The sequence below is a fragment of the Pithys albifrons genome, chromosome 2, assembly GCF_047495875.1.
Source record: "Pithys albifrons albifrons isolate INPA30051 chromosome 2, PitAlb_v1, whole genome shotgun sequence".
NCBI lineage: Eukaryota > Metazoa > Chordata > Aves > Passeriformes > Thamnophilidae > Pithys > Pithys albifrons.
Genome location: NC_092459.1, coordinates 112,154,308 through 112,181,480, shown reverse-complemented (window position 1 = coordinate 112,181,480; position 27,173 = coordinate 112,154,308). Strand labels below are relative to the sequence as shown.

Genomic DNA, 27,173 nt, shown 5'->3' with positions numbered 1-27,173 from the left:
GAATATTAGCAAGAATAACTGTATTTGAGAATATTGTGCTGATTATCCTGTTCTCGTGCTTTGTCTCCATCATCTTCTCATGGCCTGTCTTAGAAGGAGGATCTCAGGCCAGGTTGATCTTTGCTCCTGGTCTTTCCTTCCAGAACACCACCTGCCATGCATGAAAGGACAAAACCAAATCAGCAAATGGCAGAAAACAGCCTGTTGGGAAAATCCCATGGAGTTCTGCGGGAAAAGGTCAGTGGAGCAGTCATGTCTCCATCCTGTTGCCTGGCTGTTGTCTCCTCCTCCCTGCAGAACAAGGCTGAGTTACCAGCAAGAAGGCAAAGAAATGCTGGAAGGAAGATCAGGGCAGGGCCTCCGAATCCATGCTCATCTGGAGGCGTGAAAGGAATCCCACAGTCTGTTCCTCATCCCCTGCTCCGGCTCACAGCACAAAAGGCACGGGTGGGAATGTCTGGAGGGGAGTGAGAGGGCGCAGAGCACTGTTTGGTTCTGCATTCCTTGCTCCTGCTTACCTGTCCTTATTCCCAGAGTTCAGGCATTGCTGCTCTCCGTGCCCTGTGCCAGTGTCAGCTCTTTCCCTGCTCTTGGGGTTACTCTGCTCCGTTCCCAGGCTGGTGTAGGGAAAGGGGAGGAACAAGAGCTTCTCCTGAGGGCAGGACCTTTCACATCTTGTTTGGCTGCCTCTGTAGGAAGTGGCAGCCTGTCTTTTTTTTGCTGAGATGAGCAGAGGTACGAGCTTGTCAGCAGGAGCAGGACATGGAAAAGGCAGTTGCAGGGGCAGGATAAACCACGACCCAGGGAGAAGTTGTGTAGAAAAACCAACGTGGACTTCAAACTCTCCATGAACCTCCATGTCCAGAACAAGCCTTACTAAAAAGTACAAAGTAAAGTATGAAATACACACATGGGATCATCCTTTGGGAGTAACTGGCACATGGAGCCTCATCTTTCCTTCAGGCAGTTGCTTGATGATACTGACCCTCTGTCTGGGAGGACCTGAATTCGTAGAGGCAGGATAGATATTGATTTCCTTTCTTCTCTTCTCGCAACAATGGGCTGGTTTTTGGATCTTTTTATTTTTCAATTCTGAAGCTATAAATCAGAGAACTGTTGGATGGAGTTGGAATGTGGAGGCCTTTAACTTCCATTTGTCCAGCCACTGGAGTACTGAAACAGCATGATTTGGAAAAATCTTATCAAACCATATCAAAATGTGCAAAGTTTTGCAAATTTTTAGGTCATACTCAGAATTTTTTACAGAACCCAGAACCCACAGTTCCTTGCACAGGCACAGTGCAGCCTGACCTGGCCCTTACCTTACTGTCTGAATAAGCAGGATGGGACAGGAGGGTTCACATTTATTTAGGTCCTCACCATACTGAATTAATGGAGCCAAGCTCTCTGTTCAAGGCCACTACAGCTTGGAGACATCCCACAGTGGTCCAGTGGCATTGGCCAAGGATGCAAATGTCATCTGCTTTGTCCCCAGATTCTGTCACACACCTTCTTGGTGGAGGAGCAGGCAATATGGTCACAGTTAGAGGGCTGTGATTCTCTTAATTGTAAGCACTAGTTTTGGGTGGGATTTTTTCCCACATCAATTTTTGTCACTCTGTTAGGACTATTAAGTTGTTTAGACCTCTAGTTAGTGGCAGAAGCAGCAGCGACGTTGAGTCTGACACAGGCAATTAAGTATTTTATTTCCAGGACTGGGAAGGCAGGGATGCTTTAGAAAGGAAAATCAGAGGAGAATTATGATTGCCAGTGAAGCCCAGATAACACTTGTAATATTGAAGATATATGTACTTGGACAATGGCTTGCATTGCAATGATTTAGGAATTGATGATTGTTTGCAGAGGCGGGTTGGAAGCTGGGCTATAATAGTTTATGTTTTTAATTACAACTGATAGCACTGAAGCCAACAGCAAAAACCCAGTACCATGGAAAAGCAAGTAATTAGGGTCTTAAAGCAAAACCCAAGCCCAGCCCTCTCTAGAGACAATATTGTTAACCATTTTTCCATTGTGGATTCAGTTTTAGTCCATAATAAACGATGCTGAAATAGATTTCCTACTATTGTGTGTGTGAATAATCATCCTCAGTGGCTGTAAAAGTACGGAGGAATGTCTGTTTATAAAAGTTGCTCATACTCTGGCAATCAGTGTTTACTCATTTTAATTAGAGAGAGTTTAAGATTGACTGGCATATTTTCCATATCATATGTTGAACTGTAGAAAACTCTAACAGTTTATGAGCATAAGTTGCACTTTTAATTTCTGTCTGTCTGATTTCTGAACTTCACTTTAGGTAATCCTGAGGTTTCCTTGACAAAGTTTCACTGAATGTGACAGGACTTGGCTGGTAACTCATGTAGTGACTCTTAAATATTGAGTCACTGAAGCTAATTGATTCTTTAAGGACCTAAATTGGATTTCATTGTCTAGTTTTATGTATGTACAATATGTCAATAAGAACAGAATCCTTCTTAAATAATATTGTAAATACTTCTAAATAGCTGGCCTTTGACCTGTGTGAGGGGCATGGCTTCTGGAATATATCCTTCATTGCTTCCAGTATTCCATGAAGGGAGGAATACCAGCCTTGGAGTAAGAAGTTTTCTCTCTCCTTGTCAAAGGAGAAAGGAAAGATATAAATGAATAACCAACCCCCCCAACATATGCAGTGGCAGTTTCCTAGGAAGGGCTGTGTGCCTGCTGAGGTCAAGATGCTTGCAAGTTCTTAGGAATTATATTCCCTTTGGAATTGCCTGCTGGGATATTAGCATAGGATCATTATTTGGTTAAGCAACCTGGAGAAATGCACCTTCATCATATTTGCATCTAAATCTCTCATCTAAATTTAAAAAAAAGATACTGTTTTGATCCATGATATATTTTTTGGTGGAAAAATGAGCGAGGGCAGTTTTGCTCCTGTGCATCTCTTCCTTAACCTGCCTATTCCGCAGGCAGGTTTTCCATGGACACCAAGGATGGTGAGGCAGTGTGAGAGCTTGAGAGAGCTTGGTCCTTAACCTTCTGAGCCTTTCAGAAGGAGTGGGTTAGATATCGAAAGCCTTCAAAGTCAGGCTTTTTGAGAGTCAAAATCTCAGCCTGGAATCCACCCAGCTAATCTTTTATTGTTTGTGTTTTCATTCGGGAAGCCCCGTGTTTAGTTAATGCTTTGCTTTTGCTTCCCACTTACTTAACCTTTGTTTCAAACCAACTAGGTTGTTTCATTGCTGGTGCCAGATGCAAGAGGCATCTTTTTGTGTTGGTTCAATGGGCAGTGATGACTGTGCTTCAAGTGCTCCAAAAGTTTCCCCTTTTAATCCTATAAAACAACAACAAAAATAACTACAGCAGAACTTTAAAGCTTTTTTTTTCCCCCCTCCCATAACGTTTTGAGGTTTTTTGTTTGCTTGTTTGTTTGTAGGTGAAAATAATTGAAGCTTGTTCTTTGTTGTGTACGCGACTAAACGTGGTGCTTTTGGGTGCTGGAGAAGGAGCTGAATGCTGGGTGGACTTTTTTCTGATCACATTTGTGTCCATGGATTACTCCTCATTATGGCTCTGTGTGGCTCTGAGCATTGCTGGTGTTTCAGAGGCAAAGGTGCTGGATATTGCCATGTTTTGCTACGTAAAATTCATTAAAATAATAAGATCAAGAAGGAGAAAACAGAGTGAAGAAATGAGATTGGCCGTGGCACTGAGTGCCATGAGCTGGTAAAGGGACTGGAGCTGGACCAAGGGTTGGACTTGATGATCTCAGAGGTCTTTTCCAACCCAATCAATTCTATGTTTCTATGATAAGTGAGTTCACCAATAATTTGTCTTTTTAGTTTTGAGATGCTCTAACCACCTTTTCCATGTCCTGCTCCCAGATGGACAACATGAAAACAATATCAAGGGAACAAATTACCATTGGAGAGCAGGGTTGAGGAAGGAGCAAGCTCTGGAAATGATTGACTCAGGAGTTGTTCTGGGACTTGCCTGCCAGCAAGAAAGCTGTGAGGGCACTCATGGCACGTACCACAAGATGCCAAGTTTGCCCTTCTTTGTGTCAAGTGCCCTTTTGTGGAGAGTATCCCAACACTTTAATTTCTGGATGGTTTAGGGAAAAATAGCTTTATCCTCCCCATTGTAGAGAAAATAGCGGGTTTATGTCCACCCAGACTGGATAAAACTACTTTGGTGGATTTGAACTGCACCTCCATAGGACTTCCCTTCCAAGACAGGTTGCCTCTCCCCAGATCCGAATTTGTAAGCTCCTCTTGGTAAGAGCTGCTCATGTTTTCCTTCAGAAGAGCTTCTGGGCCCTTGAGTATCCAAGCTCTACCTGCACCCACACGCCAGATCTGCTGGGGCATCTGAAGGGAGTCCAGATCTGCTGGGACATTTAGAGAGGAGCTAAATGGCTGTCAAGACCATATTCCTTCCTGGAGCTGAACTGTGTGTGCCATTTTCGGCAGGATTTGATCTGCACTGTGAAGTGCTCTGTGTTTTCTTTGCCTCCCTCTTTAAGGACTATTAAATGGAATTATTTTTCAGATCTAACTGCTCAGCCTCTGCTTTCCAGATGACCTATTACAGTGTTAAATTCCTGTTTTACACATCACTTATAATCTTAACTGCACATGGTTCCAGAGCCCAACTTCACCCCTGAGGAGCTCCTGGGGAGCAGGTGACAGGATTCTGGCAGGTTAATTTATGTAGTAAAGCCTCCAATTCCATCATTAATTCAGGTTTTCACTGCTTGCTTCTGTGGCCAGAAACTTGACTTTGCCACTGGCATTTCATCATGGAAATATAGGATAAAAATCAAGACAAATGGTCATAAGTAAGAAAACTTGGGGCTTTAATTTAAAAGTTAGTTTTCAGTCAATGGCAGGAGCAGTGTTGTTGTTTGACCTGCTACAGTGGGAATGTAATTGCAATATAGGATTTTGGGGGGTTATTTGTTGTTAATTGCATAAGCAAGTGGAAGAAAAGATGGGAAGAGTAAAGTTAATTTGAGAAGAGATAACTCTTCTGAGACAAATCTTAAATCTTGCTGAAGCAGGGAGGTTAAAATAGTACTCACTGAGCACTAAATTTAACTTTTCCAGTATTTCTTTCCTGTAGGCTGATTAAATTGTCTGTTCTCAAGGGAAGAGGGTTTTTTCCTGCATTGTGGTAATGATTGGTATTCAATATCCAATTTAGGTTGTTTGTTTAATAATTCAATATTCGTGATGAATCTTGGTAAGTGAAACTTTTTGCTTCTGCGTCTGAGTTGTTGAAAAATGCCTTAATATCTGATCTTAAGACTGTGTATATACATTTATATCCTACATACTTGGTTTTCACTAAACAATGTGATTCTGCAGCACATGTTTGTTTACAGTTTCACAATTATATTGCCAACGTTTATGAGACACTGAGGGACAAACTTTAAATGATCAATATGGTGTCCAGTAAATTATTCTTAAGAGCTTTGTTTTTTGAGAGGGAAAAATTACCATAATGCATAGGAAAAGATAATGGCTATTCTTCAATCAGCTCCTTTCTGGTCTCCTGTGACCTTCTAACTCCCAGGCTATCAGATAAGGTTTTCTAGTTAGCAGCTGCATTCCCTCTGGAGAGAAAGCCCTGATAAATTAATTTGAATCCGAAATTTTCCTGGACTTACCCAGGGATCTGTTGGAGGTGTCTCTATTAAAGGATGACCCCGAAAGACAGAAAGTAGTCGGGAAGTTTCAGGAAGTATTTAATTGGGGTAATGGAAAAAAAAGGGTTATTTTCTCAAATGTGAACATTGCTTGAGTGAAACCTGCTTTAGGCACTTGTATCTCACAGCTGCTTGTTTACAGATTTGCCTTCTTTCTAACTTAAGTCCCTTTAATCCGGTTGCTGGAAGCGGCATATGCCGAAATGGGAAGGGAAAATGTCATCTGGCAGCGGAAAGCTGGACAGCAAACGGACACAGGGGCAGCTCTAGAGGGCAGCAGGTGGGGCAGAAGGGTGTGGGAAAGCAAAGTGGTGGGATAACATGGAGCTGGGGAGGGAGAAAACACCAGAGAGAGGAACCAAAAAAAGGAAAAAGAACCTGTAGATGATGTGGTTGTGAGAAAACGTCATGTGTACAGCCTTGGAAAGAGGAGAAATGTAGGGATCAGATCAGGGAGAGGGAGCCACGAGTGGGACATCAGAGGCATCAGAGATGAAAGAAGATCAGGGAGACAAAGTCTGTCTCTGAGAGAAAAGCTTGGACAAACAGTGCTAATTGGCCCTGATAACAGTGTCTCACTGGAGCTCAAGGTTATGTCTGTGCTCAGGAGCAGCAGTTCCCAAAGGATTGCTTTCCATTAAGTACTACACATCCTGGATTTTGAGGGCTCCTGCCTCTATTTTAACATGTGTGCAGTCCTGGCAGGGTGAAGTGGTGGTAGGAGACAGTCCCTCTCAGGAGTCCCAGACCAGAGGGATGTCATGAGGAAAGTCAAAGCACAGCTGCTGACTCTGAGATGGTACAGCCTGACCTGAACTCGTGTTTGGGGGTGAAAACCTGCTCTGAGTCAGTCTCTGATGCATTTCTACTTGTCTTTCCCCCGGTGTTGATGGATTATCATTCCAAAGGGAAGGGGCTGATGAGCTCCCAAACCTCTGATGCTCCAAGAGTTTGAAAATCACTCTCAGCTGCCCCTTCATCTCCTCCAGAGTGCAGATTTCCTGCATTTCCAGCCCTGAATATGCATGATGGGAGTGCTGTAAAGCCTGTAGGTTCAAATGCTGTTTCTGAACCTAAAGAAAACTAACTTGGATCCATCTGCAATCATTGGGAAAGAAGGATGGGAAGTTCAGCTCAGTGGCTGCATCCACTGCATGCTCCAACCTGCTTTCTAGAAGGCCTGATGACTGTCTGGGGAGCCAAGGGGAGCAGCACATTATGGTAAATTATTATTTGTGAACACCCTGTGAAATCCAATATTCCAAACACTGTCATTTCCCTATTCCCAATTCGTGTGGTTCCAGCAGCAATAGTTCCAGTTGGCTGGTTTAGAGGCCAGTTTTTGTCATGATGTGTATTTGCTATTACATTCTTCCAAGGGTAAATCATGGAAAAGGAAAATCATTAAGGACGTTGAATAGTAATAAAAATATCTCAGCCCCGTGTTGTAGAGATGGTATCTCTACAGGCATTTATAAAAAGAGAATAAAATGGAAGGAAGAAGAAAGGAATATCAGATGGGGAAAATATTACATGTTCCTGGCAGTTTTTAAAGCTGCTCTAAGTTTTAATAGTTTTTTTTTTTACCAAAAGAAACTAATATTTTTTTCAACTTGATGAATTTATTAAGTAGGTGATATTACACAGAATTTATAGTTACAGGTTTTTTAAACTGCAGCTGAGTAAATGCTCAAAGTATTTCTTGTTTAACAAAATGAAAACTGATAATTTATATTTTAAAAAGATTCCTTTGGGATGGAGAGAGTTTTTTAATAGTTTCGCGACTAGATGTCCCATGAATAAAGAATGCTTTGCATCTTTTCTCATGGATTTTATTCCTTCTGGTGAGGTTTTGAAATGAAGTGCTAAGGTAGGACGTGCCATCCTTTGTCGCTGTATTTTTTTAACAAAACGTTTTTACATGTGAATTCAGTGCCACTCATAGATGGCTCTTGTCCATTATTAAATAGGTGATGTTCATAAAGGATTCTTAATGCAGTCAACAAGCATCTTAATTAATATCTGATTACCAATATTTCCAATTTTGCCAGTTTTCCCAATTCCCTTGGGAAGTCGGGCACGATTCAGTTCCAGTTGCTGGCTCTTTACCAACCCCATTTAAGCTCTTGGCCATCAGGGTCTCGCCCCTCCTGTGCCTGTAATTCAGCTTTACCTGTTGAATATGGGTTTGATGACAAATGTAGTGAAAGTTCCTGTATGGAATAATACTTTGCACCATGGCAACGGTACCAAAACATCCCTGCTCTTCCTGCACTCATTTTCTTCTCCTGGCCACAAAAGCAGTTTGGGATTGGGGACTTGGAGAGACCTGTGAAAGGAGAGAATTGAGCCTTGTTGGGTTTGTCTTTTTTTTTTAACTTCACTTGTAGGTCAAAAGTCCCAAGACACAAATTATGCATAGATTAAAATTTACTGGGACAACTGGAACTCATAGAATCATAGCATATCCTGAGTTGGAAGGGACTCTTAAGGATCATCAAAGTTCTATGAAAGCCCCAAGAATCACACAAACTGCCCCTAAATAAATAAGCAAACCCCTAAAATAACCCAGCTTTGACAGAAAGATACACAGAACGTCTGTCTCCTCAATAGTAGCTCTACAGTTCTCCCTCATAGCAGGTTAAATTCAGCCCACTGGGGGCATTGAGACATTTTTCCATGTAGAGGTTGTAAAAACACCTCCTTGATAGACACAGTTTCTAAAAGTATAAACCCTCTTGTGCTGTGGAGCCAAAAACAAGACTGGTTTCCAAAAGTTCAGCATTGGCTGAGTCCTAGGCCAGGCTGTCCCTACAGATCCGAGATCCCAAGGGGGGCTGGGTGCTCCCAGAAAGGTTTCTGGGGATGGAGACCCATGGAAGTTGGCTGGCAACGTGAATAACTGGCTGGAGGGGGAAGGTCAAAGCATCTGATAGCTGGAGCTTCCAGTACTTTCCAGCAGTAACTGCAAGAGGTATTAATTCTGTCTGTCAAAGCAGACTAAAGCAGTACTTAGGAGCTGAAGATTATTCATTTAAATTATGAAAAGGCTGAAGTTACAGTGATGGATGTTTTGGAGGATGCAAGAGGGGCCTAAAGTTCTATTTAAATATGAATCCACTGTGGAGCTGTCATAACATCCCTTACAGTAAAAAGTAGAATTGCTGAGCTGCAAGATTTGTTTTCTGAAACTATACTTAGGACTTATCCGGTCTTCTGCTTCAACAGTATTGCTCAGATTAGGGAATTTAATCTTTTTAAGCCTGGCTGTTTAGTCAGTGCTGACCCTCGTGGTGGTTGTGGCAGGAGAGCTTTCCATGCAGCTCTGAGCTTTGGTTGGATCCCACAGGAGCTTTGTAGGTTGCATGAAAGGGACTCCAATCTCCAAATGGACATCCTCTGGAATTATTGATTGTGAAGAACAGGAAATGCAGGTTAAGTGCATTTATTCTTCTCAAGGGTCCTTTGGGCCCACCAGTGAGTGAATTTATCTTTGTGAAAGGCTGTTTTGCACACTGAGGAGATGCACTTCAACTCTCAGCTTCAGTGAGATGGCAGTGCTAGAGGAGATGGTAATACTCTGTCATAAAACTAACACGGGCTGTTTCAATTCCAGTTCAGCTCCTTAGTCTTCATTTTAAAGAACTATCTCAGCTGCTTCAAACCAATGCAGTTTTCTTCTTTTAAAGGTTAATTTTTCAGTGGTAATGGTGGAACACACCATGTGGTTTCATTTCTAACAGCTGATTTCATCCTGCTGTGTGAGGGGCACTCAGGGTGGGTCTTGGTGGAGCCTTCTGCAGTTTGTCATAGGAAAGGTGCCCTTGGAGTATCCCCAACAACACAGACAACTGAGTTTTATAAAATTTCCTGCAGATTTTTTAACTACAGTTATTTTATAAATTGTTTCATAGAGGTGTACTTAAAATGTGTAATGTGAGTTGAACATACAGATACATTATTGTATTTTCTAGGGGAAAGAAAAAGTGACGGAAGAAAAGGGTTTGGGGCAAGTCTTCTGATGTCACAATCTTGCCTTTATGTGTTTCTTTTTGTTTGTTTGTTTGTTTGGTGTTAGTTTTTTTTCTCCTCTGTTCCTCTCTTCTTACTCTGTTTTTGCTGATCTTGCAGAGGAAAACCAAATTTTATCATGAATGGAGCAGAAAAAAAAGTCCTTGGCTAGTAAGGACTTACCACTAATAGATCCATGTTTCTGGAATACTGAAATTCCTTTCCTGCTTTATCCAGTGCAGGTTTTTATTAGTGCTTCAAAAGTCAGGATCTTTGGGATTTGCAAGGCACTTCGCTGCAGCTTTCCCCACCTCCTCCAAGAAGAAAGTCTAGGAAAAAAAGTTGGGAAAGAGTTTTATAAAATATCCTCTTAATTGATTGTGATAAAGCATTTTGGAGTGGGTGAGGATACCTGAGGACATCTTATCTAAGCCTGGAACTTTTAAAAACTTTGATGAGACATATTGTCCTTTTAGATATATTTGATCAGATTAACACTAGAGCCTTTAAAATGTTCCAAGCCAGGTATTTTGGAACCAAGGTGGTGAATAAGTGACTTGCATTTCGGGTAAGCAGGAGGATTCTCCACCCTGGGAGTTCCTTGTTTAAATAGTCGCTCCAGACACAGGCTGGGTGTGTTTGCTCAGCAAGATCCTGCTGCTTTCTGCAGTTATTGACAAACTGAGGGAAGTTTTAAAGCATTCATGGCTTCAGACTTCTTGGCACAGGAGGGGACCTTGTCAAGAGCCACGTGTGTTGATGTATTTCTCTCTGAACACACATGGTTTGCCTGGTGGCAAAGTCTGGATAGTTCACCTTTCCATGTTCCTGTGTGGATTCCAGGATGATTCTAAGTACTGCTGTGGCATTCCCTCCACCCCCAGCTTCCCCCAGCTTCCATTATTAAAAGTTTGTGAGCGTAATTAGTTCAAAACTTGCCTTGAATTTAAGAGGTTTCCTTTTTTTGAAGGATTGCAGTTTTTGTGGTAAGCCAGAATTCCCATTTTCGGCAGCACACGGTACAAAATGCAAAGCTGGTTGAGGGGTGAATTCAACAGAAATAAAGCAATTAGTTCTAAATATTTTTAGACTCTTAAGTGCTTTTTAAGATCTCTTTACTAGCACCAGTCCTTGATTTATGGCAGTTCTGCTTGGACAGGGAGCACAGTGTCTCCTAGTAAGAGTGACCAGCATGTTCCTACCCCTTCCTTGCACAGATCAGAGGCTTTGCAGTATTAGTGGAATATAAACTAGCAGTTTAAATGGGATTACTGGGATTAGTCAGCTGGATGGAGAAGATCTGAAATGGCCTTGATTGAGATCCTTAGAATTGTGAAGTAGACAGCAAAGCCATTATGACCAAAGAGGAGAAATGATAAATGGAAATTAGACCCAACGAAAGAATGGATTTATTTTATGTTTTGGGTGTTTCAGAAGAAATAAAGGCATGATATTGCCTTCCGTTGCTCTGATCAACATGGAAGTTCCTTGTGGCAAAAGGTAAGAGAAACATACCATGAACAGGGAGTTTCATAACAGTAAGAAATCATTTTGCTGTGGAAATCAAGTGAAGGAAATGTCCTTACTCTTTAAATATTTCTGTATAGCACTGTGTCTGATTAACAGACTTGCTTAAGACACCTTTCATCTCACTATTTTTATATTGCAGCAAAAAGACTTTTTTATTGGGCCAAAAGAGCGAGTAGGAAATACAGATTTTAGGACTCAGTGGATCTCCACAAGTCCTGTCTTATCAAGGTGTTGCAACACTGAAGTAACATTGAAGTAATAAAACTCTTCCCCCAGTTTCACACCTTGGAAGTTGTCTGTGCTGAGTTTTATTCCTGGCTTGCAGCTCCATCTCCACCTCCACAGTCTGATAGCTGTTGTCTAAGGAATATTAGAATTTGTCTTTATTTTTGATCATTTCCTCTCCCTCACATGCAGTATCAAAGTGTTCCCACCCAGTTCTCTTGTGCTACCACGTGTAGCTTTTCTCCTTTGTTCTGCTGTGAGGAGTAAAATCCTTTTTTTTTTTTCTGTAATTTTCAGTAATTAAACTGATTAGAATTAAACTGGTGGGGAAACTGCATTTGATTACACAGGCAATACAGAGGAGGTAAACCTCATCTAACTAGGTTCCTTTCCAGCCTTTAGGCTTTTAATAGCTAAGTTAATTTCCTAAAGGAGTATGGGCTGATTGAAGGGAAAAACTATAGTCATTAATTGCAGTAGATTTAATTTGTTGGAAGTCTAAAGAAAAGACTGCCTGAGACTTCAGGGGAGGAAAAAAAGCTGTGCAGCCCTTTCCTTATTGCAGCCCTGTGGGTTTGCTGCCTCTGACATTTCCTGGTGACATGTCTGGGCTCTTTGTGGGGTTTACACACATTGGGAGGAGGGATATTCTTGGATCACAGCACTGCTAGAGATCAATTAACATTTTAATAATGACCACAACTTATGCAATACAGTCTTGTGGGTTTTGGGTTGTGATCTGCCCACCTGATGCTTCAGGGACAGAGGATCTTCTGCAGCTCCACTGAACCATTTCTGTGCTGATGTGCTTATAGACTATGAGATTGCTGTAGCTGCTTTTAAAGAGAAAACGCAATTTTCCATATTAAGTAAAGTTTTAGGGGGGTTATTGTCATTTAATTTATTGTCCCTGATGATTAGAGCATGTGACTGGTGTTCTGGGGCCTCTCTCTATTAATTGCCACTACAGAAGTAATTTTATATAGAGCTTTAAAAGGTGATTCATCTTTTTCTCTTCTGAGCAGCTATAAAAACTTACTTTACCTGCCTCACAGATGTGCTTATATATGGCCTAAGATGCCTGTAATATCCTCAGACATTACTACTCTCTGTATTCATATAAACAGCATTGGGACTTTGCCTAATTTTGTCTTTGTTTTCTTAGTACATTTTTCAGAAGGACTCGGCTGCCCCATAAATCACCCCAGCACTATTGGAATAATGAAATGAAGTGTTTGCTCTGCACAGATTGGATTATTGCATCCCTGATTGTGCTCCCTGGATGTGGAATACATCACTGGGAGTTACACTGTGGATTCAAAAGGTCCATGTGAAAGTTTGGAGCTTCTTAAGGTTTTGAATATTTCTCGAGTTAATGTATAGAAGGAATAATAACTCCCTAAAATATTAATTCACTGGGTGCATGATCTCAGGAAGTGCAACATTTGGGAGAAAAATTATTCAACTTGGACTGCAAACATTCATCCCAGTGTGGTTTTTGTGCTACATGTGTTTGTCTCCCTGTTTGCCTGACAGAAAGATTGGTAAGTCAAAAAACATAGAAGTCTTTACTTGAGCAACACTTTAAAATGATCAGAAATAGGAAAAAAATGAGCAGCATACTTTGAAGTGATTAATTGGCTTTCCCAAATTTATCTTTGGTCTATTTGTCTGTAGAAATTGTTTGCAGGATTTTTCACCTTTTTGTTTTCTCAGTCCTAATCTTTGATTTGTGAGTCCTTTTTTATTGAAGCTTTCAGTGAGAAAATTTTTTACAATGCACAAAATAATTTGTGATGGAGTTGTGGCCCAGGCAAAGGGGGCAAATGTGTTGGTTTATTTGGTTTCACATAGTGATGCTGCCCTGGAGTCAGTGGGCAAACTGTGCCCAGAGGCAATGAAAGAAAATATTAGCAAAAAACCGGCAAGTTGGAGCAGTTCTTGAGGTTTTGGGAAGTGGTTCCAGCTCAGAGGGTTTGTGGTGGAGGTGCTTGTGGTGGGGATGGGGAATCACCACAAGCATCTTGGCCACTGGAGGGTGAGTTCCCATCATCCCTCCGGGGCTCACAAAACATGGATGGGCCACGTTGGCACCGGGCAGTGTCTGACTCTGGGCACTGTGCAGGGAAATCAGCCTTCCATGGGTGGTGTTCTGTCTGCATCCAAAAGTCCTGTCTGCTGGAGTGTTGCCTCAGTGGAATAGCCCAACAGGAGTCCTGCTGGACATGGGCAGCATTCCCAGATCTAAGTTGAGCAGTGCAATTAGCAGGAAGCAAGGGTGGGAAATTATAAGGATGTCACAGCAGTCCATAAAGGATGATGTTATTCATCGGGTGCTGCAGCTGGATGGTCCTTTGTCTGCTTGGCATTCTTGGTGTGGGACACCATGACATCCCACCCTCCTGTTGTGCTTCCCAGAAACTCAAAGCTCCTTGACCAGCCTGACCCCAGTGAATTTTTCATCCAAACCTTAATGCTGCTCCTGCCAGATCATGGAATCATAGAATCAGTTGGGTTGGAGGAGACCTCCAAGATCATCAAGTCCAACCCTTAATCCAACCCCACTTTGATTACCAGATCACGGCACTGAGTGCCACGTCCAGTCTCACCTTAAAAACCTCCAGGGTCGGAGAATCCACCACCTCTCTGGGCAGGCCATTCCAATGCCTGAGCACTCTCTCTGTAAAGAACTTCTTCCTGATATCCAGCCTAAACCTCCCCTGGCAGAGCTTAATCCCCTGCCCTCTTGTCCTACTGTTGGTTGCCTGAGAGAAGAGACCAATGCCCACCTGGCTACAACCTCCTTTCAGGTAGTTGTAGAGAGATGTTACCTGCTTGAATGCACAGCCTTATAACAACAGTACCTGTTTGCTGCGAGTTTTTTGGGTAATGGCTTTAATCTCCTTCATCATTAAGAAGTGCCTGTTGTAATCTTAATGTTAAAGAGGGGCCTTGAGAGTTTAACAAGTTGACTCCTTGCTTTATTTCTTTATTTCTATCCCAAGGAGTAGGGATATGAGGTGCAGGGCACTGTTTGGTAGGGAAGTAACTGCAGCACAGATGTGACCTGGTGCTTAGTGAGGCGAATCCTGAACCATGAGCTTGGTAGAAAGATTAGAAACCCTTCCCAAGCAGACAGGAACAAAGAATTGTCCCACAGCATCCGAAATCTGTTATTGCCAGGGATTTCAGCCACACTCTGGGCTCTGTCACGCCTTTGAAAGTATCTATAGGCCTTCACATCATTTCGATTATTTGTGATCTCCCTTTTTTTTAAATCCCTGAATAGAGTTTTTAAAGTTTTCAGAGCATGTGAAAATGGTAAGCTGACAGTAATTTTTTTTCCTATATTTTTTCAAACTTTAGTTTATGTTTCTCCATTTTAAGCCATGTCATGGACTGTCTGTTCCAGGAACTGTAAAATGGAGGGGATAATCGATGCCCCTCGGACTAAGTTGACTTTTATCATAAAAGGGGCAATTTCTGATGTCTCTGATAGAGTGAGTTGATAGCTACATTTTATGCTTTCTGTCTTTCATGGTTTCTTGAGAAACTTTTTTTTTTTAGGCTATAACTTTTTGAAACAGACAGTTAAGATAAAGTATGGACAGTATATTTGACAGCAGTATAGGGAAATATTTGGGACAATATTCTCAGGGACAGTGTGCAATGCCCAGTCCATATTTTGCTGTAATGCATTCTTGCTGGTCTGACTGAAATACTGAGGTTATTAAGATCCACTTTCCTTTACAAAACAATACATGACCATAGTTTTATAAATATTTAGCCCTATAGCAACAGTTTGGAAACAGAAAGAAGTCAAATACATAAACAGATTCCCTGTTTCTTCTGTCATGTGGCTCCCACTGACCACGGTGGGAGCTGCTTCACCTTTCAGGCTATATAAAGAAAGGCTCATTAGAGAGGTGATGCAACATTTTTTTGTATGCAGAGCATGTTGTGCTCACCCACTTGGACACATTTTAGAGCAGCCCTTCCTCCTCCTCCTGTGCTTTGCAGCGTCTTCAGACCCGGCGTGTCTGCGCTCGTTGCTCGCAGGAGCTTGTAATTCATTGTCAGACTCTCCCTTCCAGGCTGCTCTTGCAAAAACAGTGCAATAACACCTTGCCTTCCTCTAACCTTGCAGCAAAATTTGCAAGTGAAGTCTTGTCTGTGTAGGGAAAAACCCACCAGGGTTGTTTTTTTTCGGTAGGGCATCAGGTGTGCCTTTTTTAATTTTTCTCTTATTTTTTATTTAAGTGAATATTGTTCACAGGTGTCAATGCTCTAAGAAAAAGCAGCGGTGGGGACACGTAGGAGGTGCAAATATGTTTCCTGGGTTTGCCTGGGAGTGAAGCAGGAGCAGCTCAGGGTGTGTCTGCCCCAAAGGGAAACTCTTCCTGCTGGTGACCCCATGGAAAAATCACAGGCTGAGGCCCCAGGGAGCTTCTTTTCAGCTGTGGATTTCATAACAAACTAGAAGGTTTTTTTAATTGTTTTGAAGCCTGAGTGTTGAATATTCATGTTTCAGGACCATCACCTTTTGATTTTGTTTGGGTTTTCAGAGAGTAATTGTTGCTTTTATTAAAACTTTCTTGCAATCTGACATTTTCCTTCGAGAAGTCAAATATTAGGCTGTTATTTCCTAGTGAAGGAAATTGAAATGAAATCTTGGGATTAGCTGCACCAGAAGTACCACACCAATGTTTTTTAAGTTAAAAATAAAAGAAAAAGCTCGTCAAGTAAAGTTCTTGTGTACAGACAGACTTCGGGAGGTTCAGAGCTGGGTAGAATTCTGAAAAGGCAAAAGCAAAGAAAACTCAAACAACTTCACTCTGATTTTTTTCTGCTGTTCGGATAAAATAATTTTTGGGACACTGGAAAGATACACGAGTGATATAAATTTCACTAATTATTATGAAATAATTACTCCCAAAATTGCTATTCTAATGTGCAGATAGAACCAAAGACCACCTCTTGCTCTCTTTTGCATAGGCTTTTAAATATTGATGATGATTCTTCTTAAATGGATTAATTAAATACTGCAGCACTTTGATTCCTTTTAGAGTTACATTTACAAACCACACAAGTGGCCCAAACTGTGAGATGAAGAATTGGCTGTTGTACACCTGAATATTTTTTTTCCTCATTATTCTGCCCTGAAAGAAGTTCCTGTTGCTTTACATTTCAGCTCAGCAAGATTGTAAAATACCTTCATGATCTGCAAGGCAACTTGTAAGTGGTTGGGCAAAAGGCTACTGCAGAGTTTAGTCTTCTTTTAAAGCTGGAGCCAAAACTCCACTCCATGTGGAAGTTTCTACAGCAACATTTAGGAAGTACCCTGGGCCAAACCCCTCCTCTTGTGAGTTTTTCTCAGGATGTGTTAGTCAACCTCAATTTTTGTTAATTTTCCCTCACCCTGCATAAAAGCAATTACTGTATTTCACTGTATGGTAAAAACCCTGTCATGTTGTTCCCTCTGCTTTGAAGTTATGCCTCCAGTGTGCTGGAAATTGTGAATTCCTGGGCTGCCTTGCCTTGGGTTTGGTGGGTTTTGTTCTTTTTTTTTTACTCTTCATATCAGATTTCTGACATGCTTTGCATATGACTGATTAAGCTTAATGGATGTAATGCATAACTTTCAAAAATAGCTTTGTTGCATAAAAGCACATTATGTATTGAGTTGGTAATGTATTAGAAGAAGAAAAATAACTGAGAAGTTATGACAGTTATTGTTTCCTTATTGAATTCAGAATGTTGTGAAGGCAATTTCCTTGACAGGATCAACTCCAGAGCACTTACTGGTGTGCTGATTATTTTTTTTCCCCTTAATCTACCTATGAAATACCCTTTACAAGCTTGAAATTGGAGATAATGACAACTTTATTTGCAGAGTCAGAACTTTGTTTGAATGATTTGTTCTCCACGTAGGAATTGTGAGGGGGGACCAGAACAGCACAGGTTGTGTGACAAGTGAGCCACACAGCCATTTTATTGGATCCAAATACAAAACCTGTTCTTCTAATTGCACAGGGCCTTTTCCAGTAAGTTTTATTTATCTTTAAAGTGGGAAAACTTGTGCTGTGGACTTTCAGTATCTGGGGAGGGAGAAAAGGTGAGGTGTGGAAAATCCAGTCCTTTCACTTGTCTCCCACACCCTCAGTTTTGCCAACATGGAGGTGATGGAAGCTTGATAAGCTGAATTGTTTGGTCGTGCTTCTGGAGTTCTTGGCTTTTTCCAGACAGAGCTTGAAGCTGGTACCTTTTATTCACAATAAAATAAGGCTGGGTAGGTGTCCAGTTCAGGGAGGGGTTCTATGGGCAGAGCAGGAGAGTTCTTAGTACATGAAGCTCAAGTCTTTGACTGTGTGTTGAAAATACCCTGAACATATTTAGGGGAGTCATGTGGGTGTCAGAAGATGCTCGTGGTGGCACTTGCTGATGTGCCTGAATGTTTTAAGCCAGTCTTACTATACATCCTTCCACATTTCTTCATGTTCCTTGAGCCTAAAGCTTTTTACTTTCAGGCAGCCAAACACATCTCCTGTTTGAGATGGTTGGAGTACAAGGTGCGGTTGTTATCTCGCTCCTCTTTGTTCTCTCTGCTTTCTTGAGAGAAGATGAAACAAAATGCAGTGACAGGTAAGGGTGTCTCACAAAACACATAGAAGAAATGTAGCTTCCCATTCCATAAATTACTGGTACTCTGCTCACCAGCTGCCTGTTATGATGTTTTATTGATGAATAAAAATGGTGTCTGAGGCAATAGAATGTCTTGCATCTTACAATACTGCCAGTTATAAAGATGTCTCCTTGAATAAATTTCACAATTAGAAAGTATTGACAAAAATATTCAATCTTTTTTACATCAAAATAAGCTCAAACATCTGCTGCCAAAGTCAGACAATATCAAGTAATCTTTTAAGAGTATATTTTTATTATACTGACAGATGCATGGCTGCATGACATAGATGTCAATTTAAGTTACTAGTGCCATTAATGCTTGACAAAGACAAAGCTCCCAGAAGAATTTACGTTTTTAAAATGTTGTCAGATGAGTAGATGCCAACAAAAAGTAACCAGAGTTATTCAGAGATGTTGTTAACAAAGCTAGAAGTGTGTTGTCTCCAGAGACATCACAAAAATTGCTATTCACATCTTCTCTATTCTCTAAATTCCACAGAACTGACAGCAGAAAAAACCTAATTGTGTCTGCAAGTGTCTGTTTAACCAACCCATACCCATCCCTTCTTCACTTTATTGTGATTTTTGGTTATCAGCACAGAAAAGATTCTCAGTTTCATTGGAGGGGAACGTCTTCAGCACTTTCCTGCTTTCCACAATATTTCAAATAGCCTTAATTTTTGGCAAAGAACATTGTAAAGAGAATAGTGAGGGAAAATGTTCATACCTGTGCCAGAGTTTCTGCTGTGCTTATTCAGTCAAAAAAAGTATTGGAAAGGTCTATGATGTAACTCATTAAGAAGGCAGAGATTTAAAACATTCATGTCTAGTTCTTATTTGTCAAATAGATTGGTGTATTCATTATTAAAATTGGTACATTTTACCAACATGAGCTTTTATTGTGGGTATTTCATAATGAGCAACTAAGCTTAGTTTAAATTCTTTCCTTCCAGGTCTTTTCTTTGAAGCATTTTGGAAGGAATTTTGGTTCTTTAAAGCAAGAATTGAGTTCTCTGGGTACAGCAGACCAGCATTCATGGATTTTTTTTTCTTAGAGAGGAGCCTGAACTTTGTAGAAACACTTCTTCTATGAATGGTTCTAATGTCCCTGTTAAAAGGAAACCAGAACTACAGGGCTGAAAGCCATATTAGATGTATTGTAGGTGTATTTCCATGGGCTGTGCTGATGCAGACTGTGAAGGTGAGATCTGCCTCTCAAAATGCAGCTTTCAACACTCCTTCTAAAGTAGTGTTGCTGTGCAGCATCTCTGAGGCTGTGATTTGTCTCGTTTAAAACACACCACAGGTCCCCAAATATGGCTTTTTAATAAAAAAATATGAATTATTATTACTTTTTGGTGAAGCCAATGGTACTGGTGCAGGCAAAATGATTTCACATTGGATGAGCTCTCACCTCTGCTGCTTCTTGTGGTCCATCTGCAAGGGAGATGTTTTGGATGGGGCTTTATCAGTGTGTTGTGTTTCAGTCTGGCAGGGCTGCCTGACCACTCTGTGTCCATATTAAAATAATATTTCAAGGTGGATTTGCAGAGTGAATGCCCAGGAATCTGTTGTGGACTGTGGTTTATGAGGAGGCAGTTTCAGAAAGGTTGGGCAGGTCAGTCTGGAAGGGAGACACAGAGAATGAAATGAGGGGCAAGAAGTCTTTGCCTCATGTTTCTTTGGAGAATTTCTTTCACTTATTTGCCTTGGTAACTTGGTGGCAATTCAATTTTCCTGTTTCCTCCCATCCTAAAGTCTCCTCTAACTTGAGAATCTGGAATAGGGAAAAAAGGACAAGAGGTTAGTCAAGATGAATTTTCAATGTACAGTCGTAGAGTCATGGAATGGTTTGGGTTGGAAGGGACCTTAAAGATCATCTCATTCCAACGCCCTGCTGTGGGCAGGGACAACTTCCATAGACCAGGTTGCTCAGAGTCAACCCACAGCTGAGCCTCTACAGCAGGAGCTGCTTCCAAAGGGTTTTCCAAAGCTGGGTCATTTGGGAGCACTGATGGACAAGCTGCAGCTGTGGATAAACACAGAGGGACTGAGAGGAGGGTCTGGTCTTGCTCCAGCAAAATGGGATGTGGTCACAGCCATGGGGCTGTCCTGACCTCCTGGAGCAGCTCTGGCTGGGGGAATATTCATGAGGTGAGAAGGGATAAGTTGCTTCTGTCATGGGAAGGCTTTCCCAAAGCTGGAAAGAGAGGTGTGTTTTACTGAACTTCTCAGTGTGAAAAACCTGATAATGAAAGTTCTTGCTTTTTCAGTGACACATTATCTTTCTAGGAAAGAAGCTGTAAATATAATTTGTTCTTTCCTGGAATCGTAGGAAAATGGGTTGATTTTCTCTCTATTATGCAAGCAGAATTCTTTAAAGAAAGAAGTGCCTGTGAATTATTACTGCAATTTCAATAGCTGTAGTAAAGACACTGCAGCCAAAAATCTGTTTGAACTGTTTTTGCTGTTTCTATAGAGAAGTGTGTGGTGCTGACTTATATTATACCCTATTAAGAAGTTTTAGAATGTATTGGAAAGATGAACATTGTCAGGAGAACTTAATGAGAGAAACATAATTCTCTGAGAAGCCATTGAATGAGAGTTTGCAATGGAGATGTTGGCTGGGTATCCCAAGAAACTTTTTTAGCAGTGGAAACTTTGGTTCCAGTGAGGTATAACAGGTTTGAGTTTTGTGTCTCAAGCCTCTCAACCATAATAACTGAAATCCTAGAATCTGACTCATGCAAGAATTAGAATGGTAATTGTAGGTGTATTCTACAATGCCAAAAAAATAAGCTGGAAGAGCAGGCCCATGGAATTGCAGGTTTGGGACAGCAGATGACACTTTGTTACTTTCATTTTCTTTTGATAAGAACTGTGTTGATCTTTATCACAGATAAACACCTTTTACTGCAGGGAAGGGGATGTTACCTGTTGCAGGAGGCCTTTGGAAGCTGCTTTAGAAATACACGGGGTTGTTTTTAATTTGTTTCTTTGCATAATAGCGAATTTCAGTGAGGGCAAGAGCAGGTAAATACAGGCAGGTTGGCATTCAGTGGCCTTCTTTGCTGTATGTCTGCTCACATTTATCACTGCTGGCGTTATATCTTTGTCAAAGGTAGTTTCTATATGGCAATATTTGTTCCCTGCTAGCACTTTAGAGAGGAAAGCCAAGAGATGTGTTGCTCTTTTCAAAAATTTCTCATTTCATGCCTGTGCCTGTTGCTCCAACTTTTCTGTTTCCCCAAACAGGCTCTTCTTTGAAAATGGCTCCAAACTACTTTGTTCCTTTCACACTTTGCCCCATTTTCCTCCCATCTAATCTTCCAGAGTGTTAGAACCAGGTTTGGATCAGGAAGAATGCACAAGAGCATCTCTCTAGATCCTCAATTTGATGATTGATTCCCTCAGTGAGTGTAGGAACAACTAATACAGGATGAGTAACCAACTTAGCTCACAGTTTACTTTGCCTTGCTGTGGTGGATATAAAACTGCTTATTAATTTCTTTAAACAACACTGAATTTTCAGTAACACAGAGGTGCTTTTGGAGTCACTGCAAGATAATAGTACTAATGGTGTCTGTTGCTTTTAAAAATCATGCATCTTGGTCTGGTGCTTTGGTGGAAATTGGAGCTTTCTGGTGAGGACATTTTTGCTGCAGTGTCAGGGAAGGGTGGCTGCAAATGGTTGAGCTGAAGCTGGGTGTTAATTCAAAGGTGTTTGTAGAATATCTGAAAAAGAAATGAAGAAGACAAAGATAACTGTGGATTTTATGTTAATAAAAGTCTTAAGTCTTTCCCACACATCTAAAATTGGCAGGTTTGGAAGCTCAAGCTTTCCTTCTGTCCCTATCCAGGCAGTGAAAGGAGAGCGTTGGACATGGCTCCAGTTGTGCAAGATTAATTTGAAGGACCATCTTGTATCACCATGCTCTGAAAATTGCTTTCCATAAGTGATTTCTCACGTTGTGGCCTGGGCAGCTGGATGGTTGCAGTTCAGAGGCAATGAAGGAGGCTGAGGGAAATCCCAATTTAATTGTCCACAGTGGTGAAACACCCTTTTATACCAACAGGATAATACAGTTTGTCATCCTCAAGGGTCCCATGGCATCGGGAACAAGGAGAACAAATCACAGGTTGCCTCAGAGTCTATTTAAGTTTCTCTGCAATGGAATTTTCTTAGTTCTTTTGGTGATCACGAAGGAATATGGGTTATAGAATTATAAATGCAAGGTGGCAACTTCCTAAGCTATTCAACACCTTAGCTTTAGGAATTGTATTGTTGTTTTATTGATGTATTACATTCAGAGATGCTGCAAAGGGAAGGGTGAAGATTGCAATTCACAGAAATGACTTAGAATCATAGAATCGATTGGGTTGGAAAAGACCTCCGAGATCATCAAGTCCAACCCTTGGTCCAACTCCAGTCCCTTTACCAGATCATGGCACTCAGTGCCACGGCCAATCTGCATTTAAAAATCTCCAGGGATGGGGAATCCACCCCCTCTCTGGGCAGCCCATTCCAATGCCTGATTACTCTCTCTGGAAAGAATTTTTTCCTGATCTCCAACTTAAATTTCCCCTGGCAGAGCTTTGAGCCCGTGCCCCCTTGTCCTGTTGCTGAGTGCCTGGGAGAAGAGACCAGCCCCCACCTGGCTAGAACTTCCCTTCAGGTAGTTCTAGACAGTGCTGAGGTCACCTCTGAGCCTCCTCTTCTCCAGGCTAAACAACCCCAGCTCCCTCAGCCTCTCCCCATAGGACTTGTGCTGCAGTCCCTTCACCAGCCTTGTTGCTCTTCTCTGGACCCACTCCAGCACCTCAGTCTCTTTCCTGAACTGAGGGGCCCAGAACTGAACACAACACTCAAGGTGTGGCCTCACCAATGCAGAGTACAGGGGAAGGATCACTGCCCTGGTCCTGCTGGCCATGCTGTTTTTGATGCAGGACAGGATCCCATTGGCCTTCTTGGCCACCTGGGCACACTGTTGGCTCATGTTGAGCTTCCTGTCAATCAGCACCCCCAGGTCCCTTTCTGCCTGGCTGCTCTCCAGCCACTCTGTGCCCAGCCTGGAGCGGTGCAGGGGGTTGTTGTGGCCAAAGTGCAGGACCAGGCACATTTGGTTTGCATTAAATGTTTTTGGGTAAGTGAAGAGTCGCAAAGTTACTGAAACAATGGAAAATCTCACATGAAACATCTTCTGGTTTGGTTCTACCTATACTTTGGAAGCTCAATGCTAATGATTCTCCTTTTGTTTTTCTTGCAGCTAATTCCAGCCTTCTTGGAGGTGGAGGAGGTGAGTCTTTGCTTAATGCTGAATTCACTTCTAAATACCTGGGAAATACATGCTGGAGTTGGTTATAAAATAACAGGTGACAAATTCAAAAGTAGAAAATGTAAACATTAGATGGGAAAACATACCAAATTCGATAATCTTTCAGGTTTGTGCTGCTACTGAATTCCATTTTACCTCTGGATTAGAGTGGGGGCTCACCTGTCGATGTAAAGAAACTGAACTGCCCTGTGTTATGTTGTGTTTTTAACTATCTAGGAGTTTGCATGTATGTTAAATAAACAATTTTAAAAGAAATTATTAAAACACAGTAAAAATAATTTTAGCAAATGAATAAGGCTTTGTGCTTTAAAAAAAATGTTCACTTTTGTTTGCCAGAATACTCAAATAGTTTTCAAAACAAATCTCTGGTGCAGGTAAGAGATACCACCAACATGCCTACGAGTTCATAGAGTGTGTGTTGTTCCCAAATATGCTGTTTTATTTGAGTAGATTGATGCAATTTTGCTTTTTTAAATACTGTAGTGGCCATAAAAGCTTACAAGAGTATTAACAACTGAGGAAAGAAAAAGCCATGAGGAGCTCGATGACAGTTCTGTGTTACTTCTCCTGCTTCCCAGAGGGAAGCACAAGAGCTCAGTTCTGGAAACTTCCCAGCACAGGAGCAGGACAGGCAGCGACTAATCCTCCTTCCTGGCGGGAGTTGAAAGGACTGGATGATCAGAGCTTACACATGTAAGGGTAAAAGGAAAGGGCTCTGGAAAAAGACAGGAGATCTCTGTTGCTTGGGAGGCTGCAGGAGAAGTTGTCAAAGCTTTTGTTTTAAGTTAACAAACAGGCAGCCCTTGGTTAGGACCATGAAAAGGTGCTCCATAAGTCCACCCTGAATAAACCCCTGCCTGTTCCTGAGTTGTGTGTCTGGGCATTGCAGCACAGGGCAGCCTCACCTGTTAATCCTGTTGGATTAATCTCTTTCTTTGGATTGCAGTTCGTTGTTTGCAGTATACCAAATTTTTCTTTGTTTAAAAGATAATCCTTTTGGAGGTAATCCTTCCCTTGCTGTTCCTGTTCCTGTGCCTCCTCTCCAGCACTTGCTCCCAGCTGGTAACGTCAAACCCCCCCCCCCCTATAAATCAGTACAAATGTTCAAATTCCAATCAGGTTCCCAGAGCACTGCTGCTCCTGAAAGGATTTGGCTATTAACTTGCCGTGGTATTTGTTCAGCTGGACTGCACTTCACAAGTTGATGTCTGCTCAGTGTGGCACTTGATAATGTGGCTGTCCCTCTGCAGCAGATGGGATGAACTTGTGCTGGGGGTCAAGTTGGGATTTTTCCCTGTATTTTACGTGTTGAAAGTAATATATTGGCAGTTGAAATTCATAGAATCATAGAATTGATTGGGATGGAAAAGACCTCTGAGACCATCAAGTCCAAGCCTTGGTCCAACTCCAGTCTGTTTACCAGATCATGGCACTCAGTGCTACGTCCAATCTCAGTTTAAAAACCTCCAGGGATGGGGAATCCACCCCCTCTCTGGGGAGCCCATTCCAATCCCTGATTACTCTCTCTGGAAAGAATTTTTTTCTGATCTCCAACTTAAATTTGCCCTGGCAGAGCTTGAGCCCGTGCCCCCTTGTCCTATTGCTGAGTGCCTGGGAGAAGAGACCAGCCCCCACCTGGCTAAAACTTCCCTTCAGGTAGTTCTAGACAGTGATGAGGTCACCTCTGAGCCTCCTCTTCTCCAGGCTAAACACCCCCAGCTCCCTCAGCCTCTCCCCACAGGGCTTGTGCTCCAGTCCCTTCACCAGCCCATTCCCACCTCTCCCCTGCCCAGACTCTTTGGTGTCCCACCCTTTGGGGCAGGCTGAGGTGATGGCAGCCCAGGAGGCTGGTTGTGCTTCCCTCCTCCTTCCCTGACATCCTCGGGGGCTTTTACCACCATTTTTAACACCGGCGTCCTCAGGGCTGTTGGGAAGGTTGGGTTGGGTTCCTTGGAGAACCAGCTGCAATGGGATGGGGGTGACTACAGAAGAACCTGCTGCAGCCCCCATGGCCAGAACCCCAATCCCACATCCTTGAATCTCTTGTGGACAGACAACAACGTCCCCCCCTTGGTTGTGAAACAGATAAAACACCAGATTTGACCAGTTTGGGTGCTGGTGGCTGAGGAGCTGTGTTTGCACCCTGCAGGGGCCACGAGCCACCCTTGGGTGGGGTGGATGACACCTCCTCAGAGCACACTTGCTTGAGTTTTCCCAGTTTTCTGAGGAATTTATTTGCCAGAGTGCTCCAGATTTTGGGCAGGCACCACGGAGTGCACGTTTTGGAGAAAGGAATCTACAGGCTCAGAGGGGGCAGCCCTGGCCACCCACGGGAGGATGGAGCCTTCAGCTCTTGGAAGAATGGCTTGTTACTGGCCACAGGCATTTCTCTGCAGAAGGTGTTTTCCATTCCCACTTGAATGGTTGTGGATTTTAAATGCTGGATGTGTTTTTTCCTTTATCCAGAAGGAAGAGGTGGCAGCACTCGGCGTGAAATATTGATGGTGAATTATTAAAACTTTATTATATACGTAAACACCAAAGCCTTCTTTTGATTGCAGATGCTGAATATTTATGATGATGCATAATACCAGTGTAGTTTCTCCAATAATGGCATTCAGATCTCTTCAGTAATGCTCGTTAATGTAATCCCTCTGTCACTGCTGGGGGTATGAATACATCTCTTAGATTTACAGAAAAAGAAAACTGGAAATTTCCTCTTGTCCGAGCTGGTGCAACAGGTGTTGTGATTTGGAGCTGCTTCTGAGCTGTTCTGTGCTTGAAATCTTTCCAGAACGGAACACAAATCAGTTGGAAATTGTTATTTGCACACCCTGGCTTTAACATTTGCAAATTGCTCACTGTGTGTGTTAAAACCATCTCCTGGAAGAGAGCTGTTGCTGAACCACACTGTGGGCAAATATCTTGCTTTTTAAGTTCAGGGGCTGGTGGGTTTGGGCTTCTCATCCCTGTGTCACCTCAGAGCCACATCAGGGCATGTGTGTCCTTTGATTTCCCAGAACCAGAGGAATGGTTTGTTCTTGCATTCCCCATGTAAATGCTGTCTGTTCACGTTCCTGACCATTTGGAATGAAGAGATAAAAGCACAAAAGATACCAGAAACAATTTTTCACTGAGCTGTTTAATCAGAAAATCGAGAAACCCACAATAGAGTCTTTAGTTAAATATAGATGTTGGAGGTTTCTCTGTGCTTTTCAAATAACTCTGAAGTTTCCAGGATTTCATTATGAGTTTGGTGAGGGAGCCTTTTTTCTTTTCCATTCGTTACTGGTTTTAATAATTGATTTTTAATTAGGAGGCATATTTCACTTTCAGGAGTAGATTTATCACACATTCAGCATTTCCCTGCTAATAACTTATGTGGAGCATTATGACTTATTTGTGCATCGTGTATTATTCCTCCCATTATGGTCACCAGTTCAAAGGTGAAAATTATTAAGAAAATTACCTTCATTTGGAAGAAAAAACACTTGGTATTTTGAAGAAAACTGACCCCTTTTAAAAAATGTGTCATGAAGTTTTGACTTGAGAAATGGGAAATGCCCCATTTTGCAAGGTGATCTTATTTTCTTTACGTTCTTTTACAGTTGTGTCAAGCAGTGAAAGCAGGTGATTTTATGCACTTTGTTAAAGCAAAATGAGCAAGAGCTGAG

At 41.9% G+C, this 27,173-nt stretch overlaps 1 protein-coding gene across 2 annotated transcripts in view; it reads left to right on the top strand.

The window, feature by feature from the left end:
* The window catches only part of MACROD2 (mono-ADP ribosylhydrolase 2), an 842,575-nt gene that overhangs the window by 150,705 nt on the left and 664,697 nt on the right, over positions 1 to 27,173 (top strand). For both annotated transcript variants that reach the window (XM_071582106.1, XM_071582105.1), the window contains exon 4: positions 23,431 to 23,460. In XM_071582106.1, coding sequence (XP_071438207.1) covers positions 23,431 to 23,460 — 30 coding nt within the window. The remainder of the gene's footprint in view (positions 1 to 23,430; positions 23,461 to 27,173) is intronic.